Consider the following 18721-nt stretch of genomic DNA (forward strand, 5'->3'; position numbering starts at 1 on the left):
AAGAAGAATTCGGCACAAAACAAATGGCAGCCTTAAAAACAAAAAATCTCTATTGCAAAAACGTACACACAAAAAAATCACTTAATAAAATAAATATAGTTTATAGTGTTCTCTGATGTTCTTCCTGCACCATCATTAGGTCCCTGTGTGCCTCAACAGCTGGACACCAAGCCTGCATGTGCGTCGGACTTTCTAACACTGTTGTGGAGCGCTGCCGCAGGAGCCGATTATTACATAGGAACATCAATAGATCAAAGTGGGAAGACCCTGGCATGTAATACTACGGATCTGAGATGTGAAATTAGTGGCATTGAGTGTGGAAAGACTTACACTGTGACAACGGCAGCGTATAATGACCAGTGTCGCAGTGACAACAGTTCTTCTGTCTCCATTGTTGCAGGTAACTATTTCATTTAGGATATGTTAATCAAGATCTGTTGCCATCATTGCTCATATTCCACAAGGTCTATCATGATAAGTTGGCACTAAGTGGTAAAATACAGATAAATCCCAGAAGTGCCAGCAGGTGTATGGACAAGGATCAATAAACCATGCAAGGGATAAAGCAGGAATGTCACACTCAAACACACAGAGGGCCAAAATGAAAAACTTGGACAAGGTCACAGGCCAACAACTATACAGTATAATGGGCCCCACAAAAACCTCCATACAGGATAATGGGCCCCACATAATCCTCCATGCAGAAAAATAGACCCCACATAGTCCTCCATACAGAATAATGGGCCCACATAGGGGTGATGGTTCTGGTGTCGCAGGCCAAATAAAACTACCTTGCGAGCTTGATTTAGCCCACAGGCCAAGGTTTGATATGTTTTGGATAAAGGAACATACACATTAAGGCCGGGATCACACATGCGAGAAACTCGGACAAGTCTCACATGTTAATACTCGGCACTCAGATCGGAGCGTGCGGCCGCATAGCAATACATGCAGCCGCACACTCCGCTCCTGAGAGCCGGCGGAAGTGCAAGGTATTAACATGCGAGACTCGTCCGAGCTTCTTGCATGTGTGATCCCGGCCTTAATAGTAGAACATCCAATATAAAAAGGGGGTACTTTATTGAAATATAAAACAACTAGATACAAAACATATGTAAAACAAAATCATCAAAAAATAAAGATCACGGTCACAGCCCCAGGTCTGGCAATGCACCTCCCCACACACAGTACATACACACGTGGTTAAAATTGTTGGTACCCCTCGTTTAATGACAGAAAAACCCACAATGGTGACAGAAATAATTTGAATCTGACAAAAGTAATAATAAATCAAAAATCTATGAAAAAGAACAAATGAAAGTCAGACATTGCTTTTCAATAATGCTTCCACAGAATTAAAAAAAAAAAAATAAAACTCATGAAATAGGCCTGGACAGAAGTGATGGTACCCCTGAAAATAATGTGACAAAAGGGACATGTTAAATCGCGGTGTGTCCACTAAATAGCATCACAGGTGTCTACAATCTTGGAATCAGTGAGTGGGCCTGTATAGAGGGCTACAGATACTCACTGTGCTGTTTGGAGACATGGTGTGTATCACACTCAACATGGACCAGAGGAAGCGTAGGAAAGAGTTGTCTCAGGAGATTAGAAAGAAAATTATAGACAAACATGTTAACGGTAAAAGTTATAAGACCATCTCCAAGCAGCTTGATGTTTCTGTGACTACAGTTGCACATATTATTCAGAAATTTAAGCTCCATGGGACTGTAGTCAACCTCCCCGGACGTGGTCGCAGGAGGAAAATTGATGACAAATCAAAGAGACGGATAATACAAATGGTAACAAAAGAGCCCAGACAAACTTCTAAACCGATTAAAGGTGAACTTCAAGCTCAAGGAACATCAGTGTCAGATCGCACCATCCATCGTTGTATGAGCCAAAGTGGACTTCATGGGAGATGACCAAGGAAGACACCATTGTTGGAAAAAAATCATAAAAAAGCCAGACTGGAATTTGCCAAACTACATGTTGACAAGCCACAAAGCTTCTGTGAGAATGTCCTATGGGCAGATGAGACAAAAATGGAACTTTTTGGCAAGGCACATCAGCTCTATGTTCACAGACGGAAAAATGAAGCCTATCAAGAAAAGAACACTGTCCCTACTGTGAAACATGGAGAAGGCTCTGTTATTTTCTGGGGCTGCTTTGCTGCATCTGGCACAGGGTGTCTAGAATCTGTACAGGGTACAATGAAATCTCAAGACTATCAAGGGATTCTAGAGAAATGTGCAGCCCAGTGTCAGAAAGCTTGGTCTCAGTCGCAGGTCATGGGTTTTGCAACAAGATAATAACTAGTGATGGACGAGTAGCATCGTTGCTCAGGTCTCCCTGAGCATGCTCGGGTGATCTCCAAGTATTTTGGTGTGCTTGGAGACTTAGTTTTCGTTGTCTCAGCTGCATGATTTGTGGCTGCTAGAAAAGTTGAATACATGTGGGAATTCCCTAGCAAATAGGCATTCCACACATGTAATCAGCCTGTCTAGCAGTCGCAAATCATGCCGCTGAGACAACGAAAACTAAATCTCCGAGCATGCCAAAATACTTGGAGACCACCCGAGCATGCTCGGGGAGACCCGAGCAACGATGCTACTCGCCCATCACTAATAATGACCCAAAACACACAGCTACAAACATCCAATAATGGTTAAGAGGAAAACATTGGACTATTCTGAAGTGGCCTTCTATGAGCCCTGACCTAAATCCTATTGAGCATCTTTGGAAAGAGCTGAAACATGCCGTCTGGAAAAGGCAACCTTCAAACACGTGACAACTTGAGCAGTTTGCTCTTGAGGAGTGGGCTAAAATACCTGACAAGAGGTGCAGAAGTCTCATTGATAGTTACAGGAATCATTTGATTGCAGTGATTGCCTCAAAAGGTTGTGTAACAAAATATTAAATTAAGGGTACCATCATTTCTGTCCGGACCTATTTCATGAGTTTTACTTTTTTAAAATTCTGTGGAAACATGGTTGAAAAGCAATGTCTGACTTTCATTTGTTCATTTTCATACATTTTTTATTTATTATTACTTTTGTCAGATTCAAATTATTTCTGTGACCATTGTGGGTTTTTCTGTCATTAAACGAGGGGTACCAACAATTTTTGCCACGTGTGTATGAATGGATGCAACCCTAATATCCTCAGTGGTTAAAAAAAAGCATTAAAGGGAATCTGTCACCCCTTTTTTGAGATATCATATAATGATATCATTCAATTGTGTGTCACATAAGGATTCTCTTAGTACTTTTGCTTCCCCCTGACCCCGCACCTTTCATGCATAAATACCTTTTTTATATCGGTTCAGATATATGTAAACTGCTGCTGTCCGGTCCGCTGGGCGGGGCTTATTCACCTGCTCCCCCCTCCCTGTCTTGCGCTACGCTTTTCTTCTTGTGTAGAGCAAGACATGGAGGGGGGGTCACATGAGATGGGGGAAAGATGATTAATTCTGTTTTGTCCATATTAAGTTTTAGAAATCTAGTGGAGAAGAAGGATGAAATAGCAGACAGACATTGAGGGATTCTGTTTAGTAGGGAGGTGATAGCTGGTCCAGAGATGTAGATCTGTGTGTCATCAGCATAGAGGTGATACTGAAAGCCATGAGATTCTATGAGCTGTCCGAGGCCGAAGGTGAAAATGGAGAAGAGCAGGGGCCCTAGGACTGAACCTTGTGGGACTCTGATGGATAGGGGGCGAGGTGAGGAGGTGGTGTGCGAGTGGGAGATGCTGAATGTCCGGTCTGTTAGGTATGACGCAATCCAAAATAGGGCCAAGTCTGTGATACCAAGAGATGAGAGGGTCTGTAGTAATAGGGAATGGTCCACTGTGTCAAAAGCAGAGGACAGGTCCAGGAGGAGGAGGACAGAGTAGCATCGCTTGGCCTTCGTGGCTAGTAGGTCATTGGTGACCTTAGTTAGGGCAGTTTCAGTGAAGTGGTGTGGCCGGAAGCCAGATTGTAATCGGTCAAGTAGCGCACAAGAAGAGAGGTGGGAGGACATTTCAAGATGGACGTGTTGTTCCAGTAGTTTTGAGGCATAGGGGAGAAGTGATATAGGGCAATAGAGGGCAGGGCAGTTAGGAGGAAGGGCACTGGGGGTTGTTGACCAAAACTGTCTCTGATGTTATCAATATTCTCCTTGAAAAATTAGGCAAAGCCTTCAGCTGAGATGAGTGGAGAGGGAGGAGGTGCTAGGGGGGTGGAGGAGAGAATTGAAGGTGTTGAATAACTGTTTAGGGTTGTGAGACAGGGAGGTGACGAGAGATGAAAGTAAGTTTGTTTTTCTGCAGCTAGTGTGTCCTTGAAAGTAGTGAGGGACTGTTTGAATGCGATGAAGTCCTCATTGGAGTGGGATCTTTTCCATCTCTGCTCAGCAGCCCTGGAAGCCTGCCTCAGTTCTTTGGTCAGACTGGTGTGCCAGGGCTGTCTGTTGATTTTGCGAGCTTTGGTATGTTTGAGAGGGGCAACTGATTCCAAAGCTACAGCTATTGTGGTGTTATATAGAGCAGCAGCGGCATCCGCATTGTGTAGGGAACTTATGTCTGTAAGAAGGAGGAGGGATTCAGACAATGAGTGTAGATCAAAGTGTTGAAGATTTCTGCGAGGGTGTGCAAGTTTTTGAGGTGGGGATTGTGGACCTGAGGAGGAGAGGGAAGAGAATGTAAGTAGGTTGTTGTCAGAGAGAGGAAGAGGTGAGTTAGAGAAGCTAGATAGGGAGCAGAGGCGGGTGAAGATGAGGTCTAGTGTGTGGCCATCTTTGTGAGTGGCTGCAGAAGACCATTGAGTGAGGCCGAAGGAGGAAGTGAGAGATAGAAGTTTTGTGGCAGCTGAGAGGGAAGTGTCAATGGGGATGTTGAAGTCGCCCAAGATAATAGTGGGGATATTGGTGGAAAGGAAATGAAGTAGCCAGGTGGTGAAATGGTCAAAGAAGGTGGTGGCTGGCCCTGGAGGGCTGTATATGACAGCTAGTTGGAGGTTGGAGGGGGGGTAGATGCGCACAGAGTGCACCTCAAAGGAAGGGAGGGTAACAGAGGGTGGCAGTGGTATTACTGGGAATTACCAGCATTTAACAAGTTTTTTATACTTTTATTGACAAATACAAAAGTTTATGCTCAATAATACTCAATATTCACAGAGTTGACCCTTATTTTTCAAGACTTCTGCAATTCCTCCTGGGAGCTGGATATCAATTTCTGGGCCAAATCCTGACTGATGACCACCCATTCTTGTCTAATCAGTGCTTCGAGTTTATCACAATTTTTGTGTTTTTTTTCTTTTTCTTTGTTTTTTTTTTCACCCGCTTTTTGAGGATTGACCATAGTGTTCTTAGGCAAAATTGTGAGCAAGCCCACTCCTTTGGATGAAAAGCTACCATACGTGAATGGTCTCAGGATGCTATACTGTTTGTGTGACACAGGACCCATAGTAGCGCTCACTGGCCAAGCTTCTACGGACAATCATTCTTCCAGTAGTCCCGAATAGTTTGAAGTGGGCTACATAAGAGAAAATACTTTTGTCACATTCCTCTACATTCAATTACGATATTTCCTGAAGAATGTCATTCTGTAAGAAGTACAGGGAGCAGAGGACTGGAAGAATGATAATCTGAAGAAGACAAGGTAAGCACCCCCATGAGTCCTGTGTTATGCCAACAGTAAAGCAGTCTGAGACCATTCATGTCTGGGGACTTTTCATCCAAAGGAGTGGACACTGCTATGAATAAAGAATGCGATCTAAACATCCATCAAGAGCAACTTCTCCCAACGATCCAGGGACAACTTAGTGATGGACAATGCTTTTTCCAGCATGACTGACACCATATCACAAGGCAAAAGTGATAACTAAGTGGTTCAGTGAACAAAGCATTAAAATTTTGGACTCGCGGCCAAGAATCTCTGTAATTGTCAATCCCATTGAGCACCTTTATTTTGGAGAAATGAAAGCACAGAAAATGTGATGAACTCGATGGGTTGTCATCAGTCAGGATTTGGTCTAAAAAGCGAACATCCAGTATGCCAGCAGAAATGTCAGAAGTCTTAAAAAATAAGGGTCAACAGTGTAAATATTGTTTGTGGGGAACTGTGGGGGATCAGACTGTTTGAGGGCTGTGCTCGCTGATATATTATGTTTGGGGGCTGTAGAGGCTCATATGGTGTGGGGGATCATACTGTGTATAGGGTGCTGTAGGGGCAATCATACCGTGTTTAGGCCATCACTCTGTGTGTGGGATAATTCTTTTCGGGTAGCTGTAGGAGTCATCATATTGTGTTGAGGGGCTGTGGGGAGATTATAATGTGCTGGTGGGTAATGGGAGGGAACTGTGGGGATAATCACAGAGGCCATATTACTGTGTGTGAGATCATACTTTTTGGGGGAATGTGGGAGCCATCATAATAACTGTGTGGGACTGTGGAGATCATGCTGTGTTGAGGGTCTGTGAGGGATTATACTGTTTGGGGCATCATACTGTGTGTGGGGAGGCAGTGGGGTTCAGCATACTGTGTGGGGAATCTTTGAGACCATAATACTATGTTAGGGACTCTGGGGCATCATGCTCTGCGTGGGGAAGCTGTTGATCATGGTTCAGGGGCTGAATATGAGGAACAACCTGATTTAATGGCTGTTATTAACTTTAAAAAATAAGTAAATTCCATAAGTTTGATTAGCTGTTACCGGTAAGAGTACATACAATAGGCTGTACTGTAATATGTATTATCTGTAGCAGCGAGTCAAGAGACTTAATTCTGCTCAATATTAAGCAGCAAAATTAATATTAATATAAAATAATGATAATATTTATATTGATAATATTTATATTTATATTAAGGGAGAAAACAAGGGGAACTGCTACCTTGGATCTAATCCTTATAAACAGGGAGGAAATGGTTGAGGAGGTAAAAGTGGCTGGGACCCTAGGAGGTAGCGACCATGCTATTTTAGAATTTTGGATAACTAGAGGCGGAAGACCTGTGAAGACTCAGACGTCAAGGTTAGATTTCAGAAAGGCAGATTTTAAGGGATTCAGAAAGAGAATTGGAGGGATCCAATGGCTGGATATCCTTAAAGACAAAAATGTCCAGGAAGGATGGGAAATCTTGAAAAATGAAATTCTCAAAGCACAGTTGTTAACAATTCCGAAAAGAGGGAAGAATAGGAAGCAGTTAAGGAAACCAGGATGGATGAACACAGAACTTAAGCACATGCTAAAAAGGAAGAAAAAAATGTTTATAAAATGGAAAGAGGGAGGCATATCTAAAGAAGAATATAATGCTGTCTGCAGAACCTGCAGGGCACAAATCAGATTATCTAAAGCTGAAAATGAATTGAGGCTTGCAAGAGATGTCAAAAGCAATAATAAAGGATTTTGGGGATATGTCAAAAGTAAAAGAAAAGTCAAAGATGCTATAGGATTTTTACAGGATGAAAATGATGAAATGGTAAGACAGGATGTTGAGAAGGCTGAACTTTTAAATTCCTATTTTGCATCTGTTTTCTCTCAGAAAGGAAATGTAACATCAACTGTTATTCACTGTCCTATTAAGGGAATAGAAGAATCCAGGATATCTATAAACAGAAAGATAGTGAGGAAACACTTAGCTAGCCTAAATGAATTCAAGTCTCCAGGTCCAGATGAATTACACCCCAGAGTACTGAAGGAGATAGCAGAAGAAATTTTTGAACCCCTCTCTATAATCTTTGAAAATTCTTGGAGAACAGGAGAAGTGCCAGAAGACTGGAGAAGAGCAAATGTTGTTCCTATCTTCAAAAAGGGGAAGAAGGTGGACCCCGGTAACTATAGGCCGGTGAGTCTGACTTCTATACCAGGAAAGATCTTTGAACAAATTATTAAACAACATGTATGTCAATACCTGGATAAGAATGAAGTGATTAAACAGAGTCAGCATGGGTTTGTAACTAATAAGTCATGTCAGACTAACTTAATTTCCTTCTATGACGGTATCACTGATTGGTTGGATCAAGGAAATGCTGTAGATATAGTATATCTTGACTTCAGCAAAGCATTTGACAAAGTCTCTCATACAATCCTTATTGAAAAAATGATTAAGTATGGAATGGACAAGGCAACTGTTAGGTGGATTCATAACTGGCTTAGTGATCGGACCCAAAGAGTGGTCGTAAATGGCTGCACATCCAGTTGGAAGAATGTCTCAAGTGGGGTACCACAGGGCTCTGTCCTGGGCCCTGTATTGTTCAACATCTTTATCAACGATTTAGATGAAGGAATTGAGGGTAAACTGATTAAATTTGCTGATGACACAAAGCTAGGAGGGATAGCTAATACTAGAGAAGAGAGAGAGAGGATTCAAAAAGATTTAAATAAACTGGAGAAGTGGGCAGCAACTAACAGAATGGTTTTTAACAGGGAGAAATGCAAAGTACTACATCTGGGCAATAAAAATGGAAAAAGCATATATAGAATGGGAGGAATAGGGCTAAGTGACAGCACATGTGAAAAAGACTTGGGTATACTAATAGATCACAGACTGAATATGAGTCAACAGTGTGATGCAGCAGCAAAAAAGGCAAATGCAATTCTAGGATGTATTAACAGAAGCATACAGTCTAGATCACGTGAAGTCATTATTTCCCTCTACTCCTCTTTGGTCAGACCTCATCTGGAATATTGTGTCCAGTTTTGGGCACCACATTTTAAAAAAGACATCAACAAACTGGAGCAAGTTCAGAAAAGAGCGACCAGAATGGTGACCGGTCTGCAAACCCTGTCTTATGAGGAAAGGTTGCAGGATTTGGGAATGTTTAGTTTGCAAAAGAGAAGACTGAGAGGAGACTTAATAGCTGTCTACAAATATCTAAAGGGCTGTCACATTGTAGAAGGATCAACTTTATTCTCATTTGCACAAGGAAAGACTAGAAGCAATGGGATGAAACTGAATGGGAGGAGACACAGATTAGATATTAGAAAAAACTTTTTGACAGTTAGAGTGATCAATGAGTGGAACAGGCTGCCACGAGAAGTGGTGAGTTCTCCTTCAATGGAAGTCTTCAAACAGAGGCTGGACAGACATCTGACTGGGATGATTTAGCGAATCCTGCTTTGAGCAGGGGGTTGGACCAGATGGCCCAGGAGGTCCCTTCCAACTCTACGATTCTATGATTCTATGATCAGAATTAGATTCAGTTTATTGGTTGGGCTCTACAACAGGCACAGTCTCTCATGAGGCCCCTCTGTAAAATTAATTGCTCACCCCCGCACGGGACAATCCCTTTAAATCTTAAAAAGAGAATGTGTTTTGGTATTAAAAGATGGAATAAATGTTAATGTTTTCAGTTAGCCATTAAAAGGTATCAACCACTGAGGACTCTCAATTCTGAATATTTTTCCATCCACTGGCTAACACGGTGCAAAGATATACATCTTTCCTGTATCAATGTAGTATGTGCAAAGTATTGTACAAAGATGAGAGTTCTGGGTATTAATATGTCAGCTGAGTTTCAGTGAATACATATTATTATTATTTCATTTTAGCTCCGTGTGTTCCTGCTAATTTTGTGAAATCTGTGACCTGTGAGGCTTATTCCATATCTTTATCATGGGATGGGGCTCCTGGAGCCACTGCATACACAGTGACGGCTCGCACAGGGGACAATGAGACCTCCATCACAACCACAAATACCTTCTATGAATTTCATGACGACCTCTTATGTGACATGGAGTATGACATCTTCTTGGGCAGTAAATCTGCAGATTGCATCAGCAACGGGAATAATTCCATTCATATTTGGACAAGTAAGTCTTAATGGACCAAACATTTTTTTTTTATTTGAAGATGAACAATATTTATTATTTTTACATTGTTTTGGTTTCTCTAGTTCCCTGTCCTCCTCAGATTCTAGAAGCCTATGCATCGTGTGATAATAATTCAGGGTTTGTACAATGGGAGATTAGTCGCAATGCAAGGTCGTATTCGGCTGTAGTGGAAGGAGTTAATACCTTGGCTTGCAACACAACTAACACTAGGTGCGAGACCCCCGAACTAGAATGTGGACAGAATTACACAGTCACCGTTTGGGCTGAGGATGGAACATGCACGGGTCAGAATAGTACTAAAACATCATTTAAAACAGGTAAGTGTCCAGACTAATGTATGATGGAATTTACTAGCTGAACATTTCTTGGCAAACCTGGCACAGATATCAGCCCACACAGTGATGAAATGAATCAACTCACATATCTAGATTGTATGAAATGAATTCTATCTCTTTCACCATCCTAAAGCTCTGAGAATATTTTTGTTGATCACTTTTCTAATCAGATATATCAGGTATTTACCTCTGAGCCCTTCTTAAAGGGTTATTCCCATCTTTATAAATGCTATGGGCAGATAGTAATGCTAAATTCAAACATTTATTCAATTTACTGCTTATTTTTCAGCCATTCTTGAGTTATTGACCCTTTTCTTTTGTTTACAGCTTGCTGCCTTGAAGACCGACCACCGCTGATATACAGAAACATGAGCAGTGCTTAGAAGCGCTTTTATACTGAGCTTGTAAACACTGAAGCTGACCAGGTTCGCTGGAGCTCGCTGTTATCACATAATCCTGGCTAGCTTCAGTGCTGTACTTACAAGCTAGGTAGCAGCAGTGGTCGGTCTCCAAGGCAATGAGGTGTATACAAAAGAAAAGTATTAATCTCCAAAGATCAGAAGAAACTGTTAATAGTGCAAGTAATGTGGCAATTTACTGCTCATCTGACAATATTCATCTATGAAGATGGGAGTAGTAACCCTTAACCCCTGTTACTAAGAATGCAATCACTACCCCCCAGACCACTCTAATAAAACATGTATTATGTAGGGAAAGTGAATATACGGTAATCAGTGCTCAGGTCCCTCTAAATCCAAGTTATCCAGTCACTGGTGTGTTCTCTCTTAGCTGTGGAAGCATGATGACAAATTGGACAGACTTTATCACTTATACATACTTTGGGCATCTGCTGTTCACTATATAATACATAGTCATGAAATAACCTGGTATACAGGTTTCAGTAAAAAAAAAAAAATCTTTATATTATGAAAAGGTATACAATTTTCCACATTATTTTCCTTGTGTTTTTTCTTTTAATTTCACTGTTTGCTATTTGGGTAAGTTGAATATTTCCTCCCAGTGCTCACTGTTGTACGATGATCATACCACAACTCCTGTAATCAGTCACATTTATTGAAACCTGAATATCCATTAACAGGTTTTGCAGAAGATCTCCTTACTGTATAATATGAAGGAGCCTTGAATTATTATGTTTTTATTTTTTTTTACATTACTATTCTTATGGTAGAATAAAGTTTCCCCAAACTCTTTGTGATTCTAGTGCCATGTGTTCCTAAGAACATAAACACTACAACCTTGTGCCCAGAAAATGCCTTTAATGTGTTTTGGGACATCAGTCATGGAGCTACTGGCTATTCAGCTATAGCTGTGGGAAGACAGGGCGATGTTATCACTGCAGACGTATCGGACCACACCTGCCAGTTGTCCCCTCTTCTATGTGGGGAGGTATACAGCTTGTCTATTCTGGCCATACATGATGAATGTAAGAGTGCACAGAGTGTCGCTGTAGAAGCCAAATCCGGTAAGTGGGCAAGGAAAGGATATTTGTAAAGCCATGTTCACACTTGACAAATGCTCTGCACTGAGCACTGTCGAGTGCGTGGGGAGGTTTGTGCTATGTGTTTATACCTGGAAACTGGCTTCAACCATGCCCCTAGATTTATACATTTACCTCAATAAGGAAAATGGAGTCCGGTTGATGAACATTATGGCTATGCATTGTTAGTGGGCACATCGTACATGTCAGAAACAGCTTCCAATATGTACTTCAATTGCATGTTATAGATGTGACAAGAGCCTTATAGGTACTTGCAGAAGCACATAGTGGGGTTAATGACTATAATTTTCAATTCATATTCAAATCTTAGTCCAGAGTGCACTTGATTGAAAAGCAACAAATTTATTCAAAGGCATAGTATTACCAGAGGCGAACAAGCTTATTGTGTACAGTCAGGTTAGAAAATACATAATGCATACAGAATGACATAATGCTCACAGTAATGAGCAAAAATGACGTACAACACGTACACATCCTCACCCAGGGCCGCCCCGGACCCCCTCATCTACCCCCAAAGCACCTGAAATACTTCATTGGCTGTATAGGATTCAGAGAGCAAAACAATCCTGAACGACAACCTCCCCTCTATGAGTGGCGGGCACGGGTACTGCGTTATCTCACATCTTTCACTGCTGTAATGGCCCAAACTGAAATCTCTAGATGCCAGCCCTGACATATCTATCCACACTGCTAACTGCTTTTTCACATTTTTGAAATCGAGTCCCGGTTTGTAGTAGTAGTAATAAAAATAATAATAATAATAATAATAATAATAATATTAGCAAATACCTCCAATTAGAAACGTAGCCTAGTTGTTCTGATTCGCTATGTCGCTTTCCCTATGTGCCGGTCCTGGCAGTAGCATCTGTCCATGACTATGACCACTAACAATTAACTGTCACAACTTGAGTGTTTGAATGGTGGTAACCGTGGAAACCTAAGGTCCTTAAGGTCCTGTGATGCCTGCATATGGGATAATATAGAGAATCAGAACTGCACTACCTTTCTAAGTGGAGGTATTTGCTAATTATTATTATTATTACTGCACCTACTACAAATTGGGATGGGATCTTGGAGATGGCAATACTACTTTAACTTCTCAATAAATTCTCATACAGTCGCACCCTGCTCATGTTTCCAGTGCCATATATACTATGCCTCCTACAGTAATCCTTCTGAGATCACTGAGGTCTCCCACATACCTCAGTCTACACTCCAATGGTTAGTGAGACACATGTAGAGAATAGACATTGTTAATTATATCGGTCACTCCCTTCCAAAATATATCCGGACCAGGACAGGTCCACATCATGTGGAGCAGATCTGCGGATTGTGATTTATCTACAGGATACAAGGAGTCGCCCCTCAGTCCTCCATCACACAGGAATTGAAGCGTTCTGTAGACATGATGGAGTAGATGTAGTGTGACAATGTGTGCACCTCTCTCGGTGCTAGGGGGGACACTCTCCAGAATTCCTCCCACGTGCCCTGCCACAATAGCTACTATATCCCCTTCCCATTTTCGTTACTTCTTACTGGGTATACTGGCAGCACTATTGGTAGTAATGGCAGGCACTTGCTCTGAGATGGCAGCTGCTGACATGTACATACTAGTATATGGGTGTCCTGCGGTCACCTCCAGTCACTCCACATGGTAAGTATGTCCCAGCTGCAAGAAGTTCAGTGTGAGGCAATTCGAAGAGCTAATATTTTTTATACCATTCCCCCCAACTTGTTATCTTTTGGGTTTATCTACTCATGTGGTTGCCTGACTGGGTCAGGTAACATGCATGTCAGGTAGCTGGATCATTAAATAACTATGTAATTGTATATACTAATTTGACTGGAATATTTAGGATAATGTGATTTATCTGAATCTTACAGCCCCGTGCAGCCCGATGTACCTCACCGCGGTACCAGATTGTGGTGTAAATGGAGCGTCAGTCTGGTGGGAGCCGAGTGCTGGAGCAGTGTCGTACATGGCGGTATTTCGTGGGCCTGATGGCAGTGAAGCTTCTTGTGTTTCATCAACCACCTCATGCTCCGTATCTAATTTGCAGTGCGGACAGCTCTACAATGTCACAGTCACAGCAATGGATGGCAACTGCCACAGCATCACAACTAATGCCACAACAGTTACAACAGGTCAGTGTGTCCAAGAAATTGTCCATTTCCATGCTACTCTATAGCCTTATCTTAATGACCTTTCTTAGGTTTCTGAAGCATTTCAGCTGAAATAATACCATACAGCTCCATGTAACATATGTAACAACATAGTTCAATGCAAAACGCACAACAGCATGGACTTCTTCCAATCACTGCTCGATGGAGGACAGAAGAACTGTATTCCCATCCAATGGGTGTAATGTCACCTCTATAATCCAAAAAACATAGACAAAATGAATGGCACTAAGATCCAACTATCTGACTTGCTACAAAAGAAAGACGGCATCCAATGAACAGCGGTGTACTTAGCTTCGGGTTATGGTGCGCAGCATTGAAAAAACATCCATAATCAGAAAAAAAACAGAAAAAATGCGGCACTCACCCGTAAGCTATAATAAAATGCAGTCCTTTATTCAACCATAGGGCAGAGACACACTGGTGTATTTCTCCTGCGATAATCACATCGCACTGAACGGACTGGCCGGCACCTCTCCTGACCTGAGAATGACAGCATGATGGATTACTATGCAGCTGTCAAGCTCAGGTCAGGAGAGCAGACAGCCAGTGCGAGATTTACAATGCGATTCTCGGACGAAAAATGCGGCAGTGTGACTCTGCCCATACACGGTATATGGACCCACCTGGACCCGTAGAAGCCTCTCTTGAAGCAAAACGATCGTCGTCCACTTCCCTCCCCGCTGTCTTCCCTTACCTGTTTGTCCCATGAAGTGTGTCCATATACCATGTATGGTTGGATTAAGGACTGCATTTTATAGCTTAAAGGTGAGTGCCACATTTTTTTCTACTTTTTCTGATCACCTCTATAATCCATTTGAAGCACTCACTAACAGATGATGGACACTTTGGCCCCGGTCATCAAGGCTGGCATTGTTCACACCGGTGTTGATGAGGAGTCCGAGGTGCCTGATTTTTTTAAAACTCTTTTTATTGAAAGATTCCACATAATAACATATTAAACATGTGACATTGCAGTGTAAGGAAAGCAGAGTAATCCAGCTAATCGTTATCCACAGCATTAGTTATAAAACCATACTTTCAATAATAAAGTAGACAAACAGCACAAATAAAATAGAACATTAAACATAGTGTATTCTATTCTCAGCAACATTGCCTCACCAATCAGAGCATTCTTAATCAGGATTCTAAGTTTACAACAATTCAAGTTATAATAAACTAACACTCCCGAGTCCACGTAAAGCATCACATTTTTTGCACTGAAAGTAAACACTTCAAGGATTATATCTCACATTTGAGGAATTTATGTAATCAGGAGCTAGTTGTGTCAAGGGCGAGTCACACCACTTTTCCCAAATTTTATGAAATTTCTGGGGACATCTATTTCTGTATAGTATGTTCTCATAAGGGATTATATTGTTCACTAATTTTTTCCACTGATTGACTGAAGGAGACCTTCCCCCCATCCACCTCAATGCTATCGCTTTCCTAGCGAGAAACAAAACCTCCCTGAGAAATATTCTGTCGTAATGAGTCCACATTTCTTTGTCCACAACACCCAACACGCACATCTCTGGAGTACATTCAATTGGTATCCCAATTATCCATTCTAGAGTAAAAATTACATCTTCCCAGTATCTTCTTATAATTCTACAATCCCAAATGAGATGCCAGAAATCTGCTCCCACCTCCCCACATCTATGACATTCATCATTTACTCTTCTGCCGAATTTATGTAGTTTACTCGGGGTTAGATAGGATTGGTGTAGCATATATAACTGAATCAATTTGTTATTTGCCGCTGGAGAAACCGTTGTATGCGCCTCCAGTGCATCACTCCACTGGTCATCGGTGATAGAAGGGATAAGGTGCCTCCATTTATCTTCCAAGGCCAATTGGGTGGAAGCAATCTTGGAATTTAACAGAAAGGTGTATAGAGAGGAAATCACACCCATAGGCCCTTGAGTGGACAATATTCCTATTAGTGGATATTTAGATATTTGCATCCTGGGTAGTGGGAACTGAGATGCTATGGCATGCCTCAGCTGCAGATACAGTGGGGCAAAAAAGTATTTAGTCAGTCAGCAATAGTGCAAGTTCCACCACTTAAAAAGATGAGAGGCGTCTGTAATTTACATCATAGGTAGACCTCAACTATGGGAGACAAACTGAGAAAAAAAAATCCAGAAAATCACATTGTCTGTTTTTTTTTCATTTTATTTGCATATTATGGTGGAAAATAAGTATTTGGTCAGAAACAAGCAAACAAGATTTCTGGCTCTCACAGACCTGTAACTTCTTCTTTAAGAGTCTCCACTTTCCTCCACTCATTACCTGTAGTAATGGCACCTGTTTAAACTTGTTATCAGTATAAAAAGACACCTGTGCACACCCTCAAACAGTCTGACTCCAAACTCCACTATGGTGAAGACCAAAGAGCTGTCAAAGGACACCAGAAACAAAATTGTAGCCCTGCACCAGGCTGGGAAGACTGAATCTGCAATAGCCAACCAGCTTGGAGTGAAGAAATCAACTGTGGGAGCAATAATTAGAAAATGGAAGACATACAAGACCACTGAAAATCTCCCTCGATCTGGTGCTCCACGCAAAATCCCACCCCGTGGGGTCAGAATGATCACAAGAACGGTGAGCAAAAATCCCAGAACCACGCGGGGGGACCTAGTGAATGAACTGCAGAAAGCTGGGACCAATGTAACAAGGCCTACCATAAGTAACACACTACGCCACCATGGACTCCTGCAGTGCCAGACGTGTCCCACTGCTTAAGCCTGTACATGTCCGGGCCCGTCTGAAGTTTGCTAGAGAGCATTTGGATGATCCAGAGGAGTTTTGGGAGAATGTCCTATGGTCTGATGAAACCAAACTGGAACTGTTTGGAAGAAACACAACTTGTCGTGTTTGGAGGAAAAAGAATACTGAGTTGCATCCATCAAACACCATACCTACTGTAAAGCATGGTGGTGGAAACATCATGCTTTGGGGCTGTTTCTCTGCAAAGGGGCCAGGACGACTGATCCGGGTACATGAAAGAATGAATGGGGCCATGTATCGTGAGATTTTGAGTGCAAACCTCCTTCCATCAGCAAGGGCATTGAAGATGAAATGTGGCTGGGTCTTTCAACATGACAATGATCCAAAGCACACCGCCAGGGCAACGAAGGAGTGGCTTCGTAAGAAGCATTTCAAGGTCCTGGAGTGGCCTAGCCAGTCTCCAGATCTCAACCCTATAGAAAACCTTTGGAGGGAGTTGAAAGTCCGTGTTGCCAAGCGAAAAGCCAAAAACATCACTGCTCTAGAGGAGATCTGCATGGAGGAATGGGCCAACATACCAACAACAGTGTGTGGCAACCTTGTGAAGACTTACAGAAAACGTTTGACCTCTGTCATTGCCAACAAAGGATATATCACAAAGTATTGAGATGAAATTTTGTTTCTGACCAAATACTTATTTTCCACCATAATATGCAAATAAAATGAAAAAAAAAACAGACAATGTGATTTTCTGGATTTTTTTTTCTCAGTTTGTCTCCCATAGTTGAGGTCTACCTATGATGTAAATTACAGACACCTCTCATCTTTTTAAGTGGTGGAACTTGCACTATTGCTGACTGACTAAATACTTTTTTGCCCCACTGTATCTATAAAACTCTCTATGAGGGATTCCAAATTTTATATGAAATTGTTCAGAGGCGCCTGATTTATTACGATCATTAAGGCTGGTTTCACATTTGCGTTTTTTAGCGCTGGAAAAAAACGCACACCTGCGCATGCGTTTTTTCCCCTATATTTAACATGGGTGCGCATACCTGCGCACTGGTCAGCGCATGTATGCGATTTTCATGCGCTGCGTTTTTTTGGGGTGTGCGTTGGGATTTTCCAGACGCAGCATGTTGCATTTTTTGGCCCTGCAAAAAAGCGCATGCGCACATATGCGCACGTTTTGCGCTAAAAATGGCCATTATAGCCTATGGATGCGCATATGTGCGCACTGGCATGCTCATGTATGCGTTTTTTTGCATATGCGTTTTTTTTTTTAAACCATGGAATTTAGGGGTTTGGGTTAGAGTTAGGGTTAGTTAAGGGGGTTTAGGGTTAGGGTTATGGTCAGGGTCAGGGTTAGGGTTGGGGTTTGGGTCAGGGTTAGGGTTAAGTATGGTTTTGTTAAGGATTAGGGTCATGGTTAGGGTCAGGATTAGGGTTAAGTATGGTTTTGTTAAGGGTTAGGGTTAGGGTTAGGGTCAGGGTTAGGGTCAGGGTTAGGGTTAGGGTCAGGGTTAGGGTCAGGATTAGGGTTAAGTATGGTTTTGTTAAGGATTAGGGTCAGGGTTAGGGTCAGGATTAGGGTTAAGTATGGTTTTGTTAAGGGTTAGGGTCAGGGTTAGGGTTAGGGTCAGGGTTAGGGTTAGGGTCAGGATTAGGGTTAAGTATGGTTTGGTTAAGGGTTAGGGTCAGGGTTAGGGTTAGGGTTAGGGTCAGGGTTAGGGTTAAGTATGGTTTTGTTAAGGATTAGGGTCAGGGTTAGGGTTAGGGTCAGGGTTAGGGTTAGGGTTAGGGTCAGGGTCAGGGTTAGGGTCAGGGTTAGGGTTAGGGTTAGGGTTAGTTAGGGTTTAGGGTTTGGGTTAGGGTTAAGTATGATTTGGTTAAGGGTTAGGGTCAGGGTTAGGGTTAGGGTCAGGGTTAGGGTTAGGGTCAGGGTTAGGGTTAGTAAAGTCATGGTTTGGGTAGTGTGAGGGGCCACCTAAAAATGTTGGAAAAAAACGCAAACGCGGTAAAAACGCGCTAAAAACGCATACAAACGCGCAAAAACGCTGCGTTTTTTTCCTGCATGCGCACAAAAATGCTTGAAAAAAACGCAGCGTTTGTATGCATTTGTATGCGTTTTTTTAATGCGT

The 18721-nt window shown here is 42.0% G+C and overlaps 1 protein-coding gene across 2 annotated transcripts in view; it reads left to right on the plus strand.

The window, feature by feature from the left end:
* The window catches only part of LOC141096332 (uncharacterized), a 161956-nt gene that overhangs the window by 89937 nt on the left and 53298 nt on the right, over positions 1–18721 (plus strand). For both annotated transcript variants that reach the window (XM_073582864.1, XM_073582863.1), the window contains exons 9-13: positions 140–400; positions 9531–9791; positions 9875–10129; positions 11370–11630; positions 13551–13811. In XM_073582864.1, the coding sequence (XP_073438965.1) occupies positions 140–400; positions 9531–9791; positions 9875–10129; positions 11370–11630; positions 13551–13811 (1299 nt within the window). The remainder of the gene's footprint in view (positions 1–139; positions 401–9530; positions 9792–9874; positions 10130–11369; positions 11631–13550; positions 13812–18721) is intronic.

This window comes from Dendrobates tinctorius, unplaced genomic scaffold, assembly GCF_039654945.1.
Source record: "Dendrobates tinctorius isolate UK_male_01 unplaced genomic scaffold, ASM3965494v1 ptg000074l, whole genome shotgun sequence".
NCBI lineage: Eukaryota > Metazoa > Chordata > Amphibia > Anura > Dendrobatidae > Dendrobates > Dendrobates tinctorius.